General features: G+C 40.6%; 1 protein-coding gene across 1 annotated transcript in view; it reads right to left on the minus strand.

Annotated features, from left to right (window-relative positions):
• Positions 1 to 12,363, minus strand: part of spock1 (SPARC (osteonectin), cwcv and kazal like domains proteoglycan 1) — a 74,510-nt gene that overhangs the window by 13,118 nt on the left and 49,029 nt on the right. Inside the window, exons 6-7 of the mRNA XM_028416276.1 lie at positions 6,672 to 6,786; positions 2,786 to 2,918 (exon numbers count right to left, since the gene is read on the minus strand). Of these exons, the coding sequence (XP_028272077.1) occupies positions 2,786 to 2,918; positions 6,672 to 6,786 (248 nt within the window). The remainder of the gene's footprint in view (positions 1 to 2,785; positions 2,919 to 6,671; positions 6,787 to 12,363) is intronic.

Below are 12,363 nucleotides of genomic sequence, written 5' to 3' on the forward strand. Positions count from 1 at the left end.
TCTGCTGCTTCATGCTCCTGTGCAATTTGAATATGAAAACGACCAAGTATAGCGGGGAAACGGAAAAGAAGAGTGTGAGTGCATTTATTCCTGTATATGCTCGTCACTGTGGATGTATAGAATACGTCCTTCAAGTGAACTATAAAGTAAAAAACCATGCTCATCTGAAGGCACTGCAACTGTCTGGGTCTGCATCCGCGAGGGAATATAATCCTGACCTAAGCAACATTTCAACCCCATCAATTATTCTGTGTCAAAAATGCCCTTTTGCTTAGCTGAAGGTTTGACCTTGCATAGGATATTTTAACATATATTTCTGCCTACGAACGTAGAATTCAGAAGAGTGAACAATCACCAAGATCTAATGAAGAGGCACTATTGAGCTACATTATGGTATAGTGGAAAATACAACAATAAATCACTTTGTTTAAATAAAAAAAAAGATGGCACACATAACCTTTATAGGACTCCTCCAATTATTTAAATCCAATAAAACAAAAGAGACGAATACTGAACTTTCTTTCTTGCGCTGATTAAGAAAAAGATTTGCTGAGACAGGACTGGTCATTTGTCTTTCGATGAACAGATGTGTCCATTAGGCAGCCATGTAAACACACCATTACACACAGAGATGCCCAGTGACATTTTAATATTCACTGCAGTGCAAGTCTGATACAACACAAAAAAGGCACGATGGACTACTTGTGAATGTAATTTAACAGTATAAATCTCATTTCAGGTAAGTGAGGGGTAAGAAATTGTTTGGAGCAGCTGGGGCGAAAAAAATCCAATTATAAGAGCCTTACATGGGGAATAATGAAAAGTGAAATGAGTTATGTAAATTCTGTTTGTGAGATGATGACGACAGGATTTGTCAGCGGGAGACCATGACTGTGCATAAGCATCTGTACCCGCATCATGCCTTGCACTGACTTAGCCTTATCCTGCTGGCACTTTCATTTTCCACGTTCTTATTCAAATCCATCATTTCCTGCCTGTCACCTCTTTGATAGCGCTGCTAATGTTGTTTAATGAAATTTGTTGACAAAGGAAAAGTGCTCTGTCCTGGTCTCAACATATTGAATTAGCTGTCTGGAGAGGGAGGAGGAGAGAGAGAAAACCCAGGAGATGGACGACCTCCCCCAGTCACTGTCAGCACACTGAGAGGCCCCATGAATCTTTATGTTTGCCTCTCTCCAGGGGTTAATGTGGTTTTGATGAAACAGTATTTTAACACCTGACTTGGTCGAGTAAAAATAGGAGAGGAGTGGAGGAAAAGGGAGAGGAGAGGAGAAGGGGGGAGAAGAAGGGAAGAGGAGAGGAAAGGAGGAGAGGAGAGGAGCGGAGAGGAGAGGATGATTTAAGAGGAGGGAAGTAATGGATTTAACTTAGTGGGCTGAAGCTGAAGGAGATAAGAGCACTGTCCTCTTAATAGGATATTGAGTGTGTGCGAGAGAGGGTGTGTGGTTATGATGAGGGAGGCATGTAATGTAATAATAAAACATGAATAAGCCTGAGACCAGCAGCTCACTGGTGAGCAGAGTTTAAGTTGGGCCACAGGGACCCATCACTCCACCAGCTAACTGAACCCCTCCAACTAAATTACCACACAGAGCAGAGGGATTTCCCAGACCTCCTCTTCCCTTTGTTCTTCCTCTTGTTTCTCCTTGAACACTTCCTCTCCTCAGCACAGTCTCAGCTCACTGCCAGGTAGGTCATTAAAGGTCCGTGTCCTGAATCCCTCAAACACAAGGGGTTGGATCAGTCTCTGTCTGAGTCTTACTTCTGGGTTGGAGGTTTAACCCTGCCTTTATAATGCACCACATTGCCTTTTAACTGATATTACATCAGCAGAGAGGAGGTAACAGGTGGCAGAGCCAAAGTCTGGACACATCTGTTGTAAATTTATAGTGACAATTTGAGCAGTTTATGACTGTATCGCTCTCATACCTGATCAAACTAAAAACTGCAATACATTGTGGGAGAAAAATTACAGCAAATAAAGAGAAAGCCACTGTTTACAAACACTTACAGTAGAGTTATCAGTTAAGCAGCTTATGCACAATAGTAGGGGGGAGACCTAAAAGAGTGATCTGATGCAACATTATGGAGCATGTTTGTAAAACACAGCACAGCTGTGACCTGCCATCTCACAGATGTCCAAAAAGAACCAACTCTTTGCTAACAATGCTAAAGCTGTCAGTCAATTCAGGGGGAACCGCACTGTAGCAATCATCAACCAAACTGTAGTTACAGCATATAAACCCAAAGTTTTGTGTTTACCTGAATAATTCTTTAAGGATCATAGCTGATACCTGCAGGTGTCTTTAAAGCACCTCACTTGCTCTGCTTTGCCATTATTCCTGTCACAAACATTCAGCTGTCTAAGGCACTCAAAAGAAGAGAAGACGTTTACTGTCCATTTGTGTGAGATTTCTGCGAACTGGACCGTTTGTCACCCCTGACAACTCAGTAACTGAATACAAGGACAATAAGATAATGTGAGCATGGATGTCAATAAGAGTCTACAAGGACACAGCCTCGCGTCTTTGTGTCTTTTGTGCAGCCCGACATCAATCCTCATACTCCTCAGCCAACTCTAGCCCTGTTCGTTCCTTCTTGACTCATCATGATAGGGAAACCGTGACTGAATGCTCTTCCTCTTGTTGCCATGTGTAATTTTATGCAGCTGGAGATTATTAAGGTGAGCATAGATCCAGAATAAATGGAATAGGACAGCTAGGAAGGAGGACAATCAGAGGATAATTGTAAAAGGATGTCTCACCTGGGAAGAGTAGGTATGTCCATCAGAGCCACATACAGGGGTTGACTGGAGAGTTGAGCAGAGCCTACATTTCCCATGAGCACCAGCTTCAGTCCTGTGCTTGTGGCCTACACTGCCTTTCCTGGCTCTCACACTGTAAGAACAGAAACACATAAAAATCCTCAACTTTGACGGCGAAAAAAAAGTTTGCAGCATATCCGTTACAGTACATTGCATAATATGTTTTATCATTTATGCAGTGGTAATATTTTCCAGATATATAAATAAAAATGTTATCCAGACTAGCAGAATCTATTTTGTACTGAGCAGAGAGTGTTTCTGGTTGTCAGGGTCAGATGAAGCAGATCCTGATTGGTCCGATGAGACCTTTTCAATAAGCAGCATAATTACGTTTGATCCGAATCTCACAGCAATTTTCCATCTAAGTGCTCTCAGTGAACACCCTGCTGCCTCCTGATCCATCAAGCAGAGGTAGAATTAGAGCCAAACAGACTCTCTACCGAGAAATACAAATGAAGAAAAAGTGAACGTTAATCACAGAAAAGAACAGAACTTTTCTGTAAATTCTTTACAAAATGTTGAAAATCTCAAAGTGAGAGCAAACATCTACATGTGTGCCATTTCTAACGAGCATTAAAAAAAGTAAGAACCAGAGAAAACAGATAAGTGCTCATGGACCTGTTGTTGGACTTCGCTGTATTTCCTGTTTTATTTTGGTGGATCACTTTCCTTGTATATCATTTTGGGTTACTTCCGGTTCTTGTTTGACGTGTGTGCTCCTACAGTCGGGCATTGTGTGGTTTTTGGGCCGATTTTCTGGCATGTTTGACATTTCTGTCGCCCCTCGTGAAGGTCTTTCTGTGTTTTCCCCACTGCGCATGCGTTGTCTGAACGCTCAACGTCACTGCACCTACGCGAAATTATTACAGTTGATAAAAAAAACATGGCGGGGACTCACGCTGTGATACGTCAACTGTCTGTCACTCAAGCGGCAACGCCCATAATTAGGCGTAATTTTAAGTCCGAATACAATTGAAACGAGTGAGTTGTAAAAAAATTCACCCTCCCTACAATTGACACTAGAAGAGAACCTATCATCTGAGACCAGAGCGATTTTTTGTACCAGGCTGTAAACATGTTCTTTTCTGCTGTGAAGTCGGCCATTTTAACATGGGAGTCTATGGGAAATTACTCGCTTTTGGAGCCAACCCCCAGCTGTTGCAGCGTGAATTACAAGTTTTGACACTTCCGCATGGGCTTCCACTTTGAGCCCCGAAGGTTGCCGCTTGGTTTTACTCAGACTGTGTTGTTTATCAAAAAACGCACAGCGTGTGTATGGATACTCCCTCTGTTAACCTGAAGCCCAAAACGCACTGGTAATACATGTTTTCATTTTCATATCAGGCATTCTGTCAGAACCTGTAACCAAATATACACTTAAAATAGTGACGTGTCATCACTGACACAAATTTAAGTGAGAAATAAGAAGTTGCTTGACATACTGTAATTCTTGAAAATAGATAAATAAATTACAACTAGAGCACCACATTTGGAGAGCCATACCTGACTTCCTTGCGACCAGCTGATTTTTTTTGATGGTCTGATCTCAGTAACCCTGCAATAGACTATAGCCACCTGTCCACAGTGTGCCCGCCTCTCACCCATTGACAGCTGGGATAGGCTCCAGGTGCAGGACTTTGTATAGCAGTGAAAAATGAGCCCACAGTCTAAACATAGCAGTGTGGCTATGTGAGCAGAGACAGTGTAAAGAAGTAAACAAACGTTAAGGTGACATGCTGCAATTTCTGCCTCTCGTGTAACACCTCCAACTCTGCCTACCTTTTTTTTTAGTGATTTTCAAAATATTGTAGTGGGTGGAGTTTAAGTCGGAGCGGTGACATTGAGCTCTGTTAAAAATACAACATTCAGTTCCAGGAAGCATGTCTTGTTTTTGTGTGACACTCAGTCAGTGAAGCAGCATTACAGTCTGTGTTCAGTGATGAGTAAAACATGACATCAGCTGAGAAAGAGCATCTCCCATTCTTATCCATTGCTTCTCTCTCTCTGCCTGCTATAAATGTAGGGAAGCACAAGTATGCAGCAAAGTTATTAGTGTGGTACGAAGGGAAAGATTTGCAAAGTAAGTCTGTGTATGCATGACAAATGCTCATTGAGAGAGACAGCTACAAAAAGAAGAGTTGACAACCGAGCTATAGATTTATTCACCTCAAACAGACAGAACAAAGTGGCCTCGCTCTCCCTCTCTCCCTCTCTCTCTCGCCTTCTCCGTCTCTCGTATATCACTTTACTGAAGCCCCCTGCTGAGAGTTTCCATGGTGTTCTAATCTGGAAAGTTTCTGATTTGACGGTGCTACAACCTCTTCACAGCAGGATGGAGGTGCACACAAATTAACACTGTGCACTTCCTTAATGGTTTTTGAATTACAGCTTGCTGCTAATGTAAATCTCAAAGCCTGCAGCCAAACATTATCATTCAATGAAAGAAGCCGGTTCTGCACAAAACAGTATCAATTACAAAAAAAAAAAGACGGACAAACTCTGTTTGGGATTGTTATGTTGGCAGCTGCTTAGTAGAGAACATAGTTTATTTGCTGATGGATTTTTGGTAAAACACTAAAGTAATATCATGTGGCGGGCGTCTATAAACACACAGCTCCACAATGAACAGTAACTGTGTTGCATAATATCCGTTTGCAGGCACAAAGTCTGTATTTGCCCTCTGGGAAGACACGTAATCCGTGTTATGCTAATCACTGCAACTAATTCAACTCATGCAGATAAATAAATATCACCGTCCAAAGCTTCAGTGAGTGATGCCAATGGGGAAAAATACAGATTTCAGGTGAATAATTTGACATATTAAGCAGCAAATAGGACTTGTAATTAATGCAGAAAGAAAGGGATTAAATCCAAGATTCTTAGGAGCTAATGACTTGAGGAAATCAATTAAACCCCAGACGGAGACAAAAAATAAACAACAACAAAAAAAACCCATATTCTGATTTTTTTTTTTTCTTTTTTTGGGGAGAAATGCTTCTTGAACTGAAAAATTGGAAAATGTTAAAACTGGCAATGGTTGGAAACACAAACAAATTGGGTGGTGACAGAGCAAACAGTGTGATTAAAATAAATTGGTGGTGAGAATACGTATGTCTGTCACTGAAGCACACAGTGCTAACAGCACAAAGTGCTACTTTTTCTTGACTTTGCTTGGTGTTGTTTTTTTGTCAAAGCTGCCCTGCAGAACAGAACTTTAAAGTCGCTGAACTTTGATCACAAATTTTAATTTGTGTTTACTTAGCTACCACCTGTTGCTCTCGTGTCGATTACAGGAGTTAACGCTGTCACGATTGGTTAGATTTATTTTCATTAAGTCCTTGCTTCGATTTTCCTAGTTTATTTAATTTCTTTCTTTGAGAATGGTTTCCTTGCATTTCCTGCTTTATTTTGAAGGCTATGTTTCCCCGTGTCTCCCTGTCTTTTACTTCCTCTTGTGTTTCCCTCCCTGCCCCGCCCTGTGTCTTGTTAACCCTTCTGTCTGTGCTCCCTTTTGTCTATGTCAGTTTATCCTTCAGTGTCCCCGAGTTTCAACTCAGTGTCTGTTCCCACATTTCCTCCTGTGTAAAGGTGGGAACTGGGGTTTTCAGCTTTATTTTCATTAGAGCTTGCTTCTTGTTGGACTTTTTGGCTTTTTATTTAGTCTGCATTTGGGTCCAATTTGAACTCAAAAAATAAATGAAATGTTTTGCTCAAAAGCATTGTATTATTATCTTGGGACAATACAGGTGAAGATCTGCTACAGAGTATAGTTGACATATGATGTCCTCAGCAGTAAAGTGGATTTTCATGTTTAAGCTTTTCTCACCTGTGTGCTGGTTGCTTGTGATTGGTGCAGATGGCTGTCTGGTAGTCATGGCTGACACACACCTTGTGAGGAGGACAGCGTACCTTCAAACATGGATCCTTGTTGGCATCTGGGCCTGAAGTGAGAGAAAAGCAGCGACAAACTTCATCTGTAAACTGAAAAAACGAGTTGGCAGAAACATGCAGAGCAGGTAAAATCAGCACGGTGTAGCATGATGGAGAAAAACATCAAGCTGTTCCTTTGGTTTTACAGCTGGCAGACTCTCACACTGTACTAACTGAAGCAGGCAGAAAAATAATGAGTTGAGAAAAAGAAGAATAGGAAAAGGTATGAAGTAAACGTTGAGTTTTCTGCGTTGTGAGCTGCTTAATGAGGACTATTCTGTCTGAGCGTCGACCCCATCTTCTTCCAAATCAATCTCCACTGTGACATTATCGCTGTGGCAGCCAGGCACAGCTGGCTGGTGTCCAAGATGACAAAAGATCAAAGCAGCTCATTGACTCTGAGCATTGTGTCATTTCACACCAGACTAACGGCACAAACCCACTTTCATTTGACAGACTGAAAACTGGGGGATATAAAAAAAAACACACACACACAGAGGTGGAGGAGGTGAAAGAGACGGGCAGTAAAAGAAAGCTTTTAGTCCAAATGAAGTGAGAGAGGCACCAACATCAGAAGCGTTTGGGGTAATGGAAGACATATAATGGTGACATTTCAAATAAGCGGTATTGTTTTTTTTTTTTTTTTCAAATGAACACATTAAAGGTTTTAATATGCATAATTCACTCAGAAAGTCAAAAGGATTTTTCAGCATGCCCCAGAGACCAAAGAAGAGAAGTTTAAACACAGAGAGGGAAATACTTTATCTCTGTTTTTCAAATTCAAGGATGATTTTCCATTTATAGATAAGGTGCAGACACATGTTTTTTTTCAAGGTCAATCAAACAACCAGAGTATACATATCAAGAGGCTTTCCATAAAGTGCATGTCAAATTTGTGAGCTGGAATAGCTCTGTGCTACTGTACTATCATGCCTCATCACGTGTGTGTAATGATGCTAAACTGGACAGACACTCATGATAGGTCAAATCTGGTATAATGTTTTAGCCACTGTCTTGTCTCCTTTTTTCAGACTTTTGGCAGCTACAGTATGTAAATGTAGGAGGGAGCTATGTTAAAAAATAAATGTGCTAGGTTTTCTAAAATTACCTGACACTTATTATTAAACAGCCCACATGTAATATATTTTAGAGGATATAAATTGGCACAAAGTAAAAAAATGTTGCACTGAAAAAAAAACAGCTTGTTTCCTTGATAGAAATTGTAGAAAATAAAAGGTCACGCGTGGTCATGATTAGTTTAATCAGGCAAACATTAAATCAGAGTGACTCCGGAGTTCAGTCGACTGATGTAGCACTATATTGCCTCAGTCATTCATGTTGTTACATGGAGCAATAATGTAAGACTGTTGAAGTGATCCAGTGGAATGCCTATTATGGACTCCGGCCTAGTGGTCATGGTGAGCCTGTCAATTACAAAGTCTCCCCCCAGACATGTATTAAGGAAAGATGAAAGCCGTTATAATGAATAAAAAAAAGACAAAGCTAATAACACGAGATCAAAAGAAAACATGGGTTTTAAACCACATACAGAGACCACATGCCATCATCATGGTGGATGCACTAAAATGGTTTCAAGTCCCATGTTAATTAAGACTGAGAGTATAGATCAAAGTCCTGGCCATTACCATGTGGCTGCTAACATCAGAAAACCAGTGTGGCCTTGTCTCCATTAGAGGCCTAATGGGTTGTGTTTGAGCCACAGCTGGTGTCTGATGTGATCATCAACTAGTCCCTGACCTGATCACACACTGCGCTGCCGTTTACATACTAGTTTATCAGCGCTAAATCAGCCAGACACGGTGCTATTTATTTGGTGCTATGCTTCTGGGGAAACGCTGTAATCTCTACAACTGTCTGTGACAACGGCACATATGATTTGTAGACATATGTTCCTCTGAAGGTATCTGAAGCTGTCAGAAAATATGGTAGAGCTTTCGTTATCTTCACTACTACTACTACTACTACTAGATGGTGACGTTTAGATAGCCTCAAGGGAAAAGATTCATAGCACACTGTACACATCTGTCATAACTGAGCCACTGTGTGGAAGAAACAAACATACAGATGCAAAAACACATTCACAGATGATATGTCAGCCTTTCTTTTAATAGCTGTCGCTTGTGCTGTGTGTTTCTGTTGCCTGCTGGGTTGGGCCTGTCCTCCCCTCCATTAATCAGTGCTGGAGGAAACCCATCTTATTTTACTTTGCAGAGGAAATGAGAGATGAAGGGAACAGGGAAAGGGTGCAGAGAGAGGAAAGATGTGGGGGAAAAGGGGAAAGGTTTATATCTGGACACTATATTATTATGGTGTGACCTCTACTCTTAGAAAACATGGAAATCAGCCATGCTAATGACACCACATTCATAACATCATGTGTGGAAGTTATGATGGCTGTCTTTTAGTAAGAGGTGTTACTGTGTAGAAACAATGGTACACAGAATGAGAAATCAATGTGATTTGCATTTTTATTAATGGAGAGGATAAAATAAGAAAAATAAGAAAATATGAGAGGGAGAGAAGAATAGAGCATAAGAATAGATGGGTTAATGACATGTGTCATGAATGAAGAAGACGAGGTGGAGGAGGAGGAGGCAGGCAAAAGAAGTGAGTGAAAGAGAGTTTTATCCATCTATTTGAAGCTTGAGTGAGCAGCACCGGTGCTTAAACCAGCCAATCAATTGTAATGCAGGAGCACTGCAGCACTCGCTTGCCACCTCTCTTGCACTGTCCTCAGTCTCCGCTGCTTTTATGCCCCTCTCATCCTTCTGATCTTAAGTAAGACTTTATTCTCATTTCTCTATGTGTGCATGAATAAGTCAATATGCATGAGCAATATAACCTGACACAGCTTATTGCATTTCAATCTATTCCAAAGCACCAAGTAAAACTCCTTCTCACAGTCTAAATCACATTTTTAGCAGGGAATGTTATTGATTTATGTAAATGAGGGGAAGTTGTCTGCTGCTGATAAGATGCGTAAAAGGATTTGTGCCTGTGTAAATATTATTATTCTATAGATGGCACTGCCCAGTGAAGCTGATAGAGAAGATAAAATACATTTGTACGCTTTGTAGGATATATTACAGCACTGTAACACACATATACAAATACTATTTTATCAAAGCATCGTCCTTGGACATATGTAAGGATAATTAAGGATCCCCAGGGTGCTAGGTCACCAGTCTGTGGGGGTGAGACAGATGGAAGAGCTGGCAGAGCTGTAGCTGAGGGTGGTGAGGGCACAAGACAGCAGCAGATCATTAAGAAATGGACACACTCATCCTGTTCAAATTACAGCTGGACACATTTATTTCATGCTCAAATGTTTACACTTTTTCCTGTGCATGTGAAATTAGTAATGTATTCAGCACATCAGTTTCCATCTAACGTTTTGCACGTAAACTCTTTTTATCATAAGTGAAAACCACCCCAACTGAGTGTAAATCCTTTTTTTGGCAAATTAGATATTTTTCTCTATCAGAATGTGCATAAAACAGGGTGAAAGGAACCCAGCTAGTAAAAGAGTAATGTTGTGACTGACTCTCTTAGTGTTGCTGCTTTGACTGCCCTCCTGTTGCAGCATACCCAGCATCAACCCAGCTACCATCTGGTGCAGATATACAGTGGTGGGTGCGGGTGGGGATCAATATACTCCTTGGTTGGTAGCTCAGGCTCAGAGAACACAGCGAGAACATAAAAGAAAATGTATTCCTTGCAGAAATCTAATCTTGTGCACCATCTTAGTGAGAAAAAATAAGCTTCATCTGATTGAACATGGACATCAAAGTCATCTTTATGCCTTTGTCAAAATGATAGCCCTGCTGCATGTGTGAAACTCTCTGTGTACATGCAGGGCTTCATGTTAATGATATTTTTCTTAGAAGCGCATGTCTTCTATGCACACTGACATACATTTTGGACACATACATTTTCATCTTTTGGTGCTTCTTGAATTCACAGCACTCACACAGCGGAGACTTCTGATAATACTGCTGAACCTTTAGCCTGAAAACTCCAGGGCTGCACTACAACAGATAGTCTGTAGATAAAGGTGAATTTTCAGTGACATCACCCATAACTGTGGTTCTGTGGTGTTGGAGCTCAGTATGGTGGCTCTGGGCAATTCAGCAAACAGCTGTCACTCAAAAAGGTGCCCTAATTAATTAAAAATTTAAGCTTTAATTTAATTAAAACAAGTAAGTATATAGAATCCTAGTCCCTGTACAGTTATAATAAGAGGAAAAATTATATTTTTAAATTTTGTTTGTACCTGGATAACCATGTGTTTCTATCTGCTGTCCGGTTAAGATTTTAACATGGAGGTCTGTGGGGATTGTTTTTGATGTGAGCCTCAAGTGGTCATACAGAAAACTGCATTGTTTTTGCCCCTTGTGTTATTTTTTAGCCCTGCTCGGTAGAACAGACACTTGTGAAAACATGCTGCAAAGAAAACAAGAAAGACATTGGCCTTGAGTGTCGGTGATTAATTCATAAGGGACAACAAATTACAGGCCTGACAGGCTGACCTTGTTGTCTCTACTAGCAGCTGTTGTGCAAGTTAAATTCTCCATTTTATCATGTGATTACTGCTACATATGCGTGTGGAAAGGTGTTATTTGAGAGATTTGTGTAAATGTGAAAACTCTTAACTGACCCTGTATGTCACTTCTTAAAGCAGGTAATATGCATGCAGACTTATTTCCTTAAATGGTGCTTGGGTCTGGGCTGAGGTCAAAATACATTAGAATAAACATATAGTCTGTTCTTCTATGTCTCTTTCTGAATGGATGTCGACTTCATTATTGCTGCATTCATTATTTATTAATGCAAGCTGCAAATATGAGAGTTTATTTCCCACAATGGCAGATGAAATCTCCTACTTTAAACCCTGAACAATTCTTTTCTCCATTTAATTGCTGCAACACTTCCAAGTAGGTTTCTGGCAGAAAAGCACATTCTACTTAACAATATATTACAATTACAGTTGACACTTAATTGCCTTACTCAGTCACTTTTTGTCTTGCCAAGATTTTCGGGCCCTCTTTTTTTTTTTTAATCTAAATGCTCTTTAAGAGACAGGAACAAGTCGTTAGAAAAAAGAAGACGGAGAGTGGGAGAAAGAACGCTCTTCATACGTCCTCTAATGCTGGATGAATGCCAGGTTGAAGTGCAGTGATTGGATAATAAAGATAGCCAGAGTCCAGTAGTTGAGGCCACATGGCCAACAAGCCCTGTCAGAGAGTAGACAGTGACCTCAAATTAATTGCTGCTGAGCTCTACATGGGTCAATGGGGGTAACTTAACTGTGTGTGTGTGTGTCTGTGTGTGTTCATTCACACTGGTCTCCATTGCTCTCTATTGTTTGTTATCCCCAGATATGTTTCCTGATAGCAAATAAACAAGTCTGAAATTAAATAAACAGGAGATCCAACAATCGTTCCCAAAGGACACATTCTTAACTGTTATTAGAAAAATGAGCATCACTTTCAGGCTTTGATAAACTAATTAAAAAGGTGCTTCTTCTCTTTTACCTGGGGGGCTGCAGAGAAAAAACAAATGGAGAG

Source organism: Parambassis ranga, chromosome 10 (genome assembly GCF_900634625.1).
Source record: "Parambassis ranga chromosome 10, fParRan2.1, whole genome shotgun sequence".
NCBI classification, from domain to species: domain Eukaryota; kingdom Metazoa; phylum Chordata; class Actinopteri; family Ambassidae; genus Parambassis; species Parambassis ranga.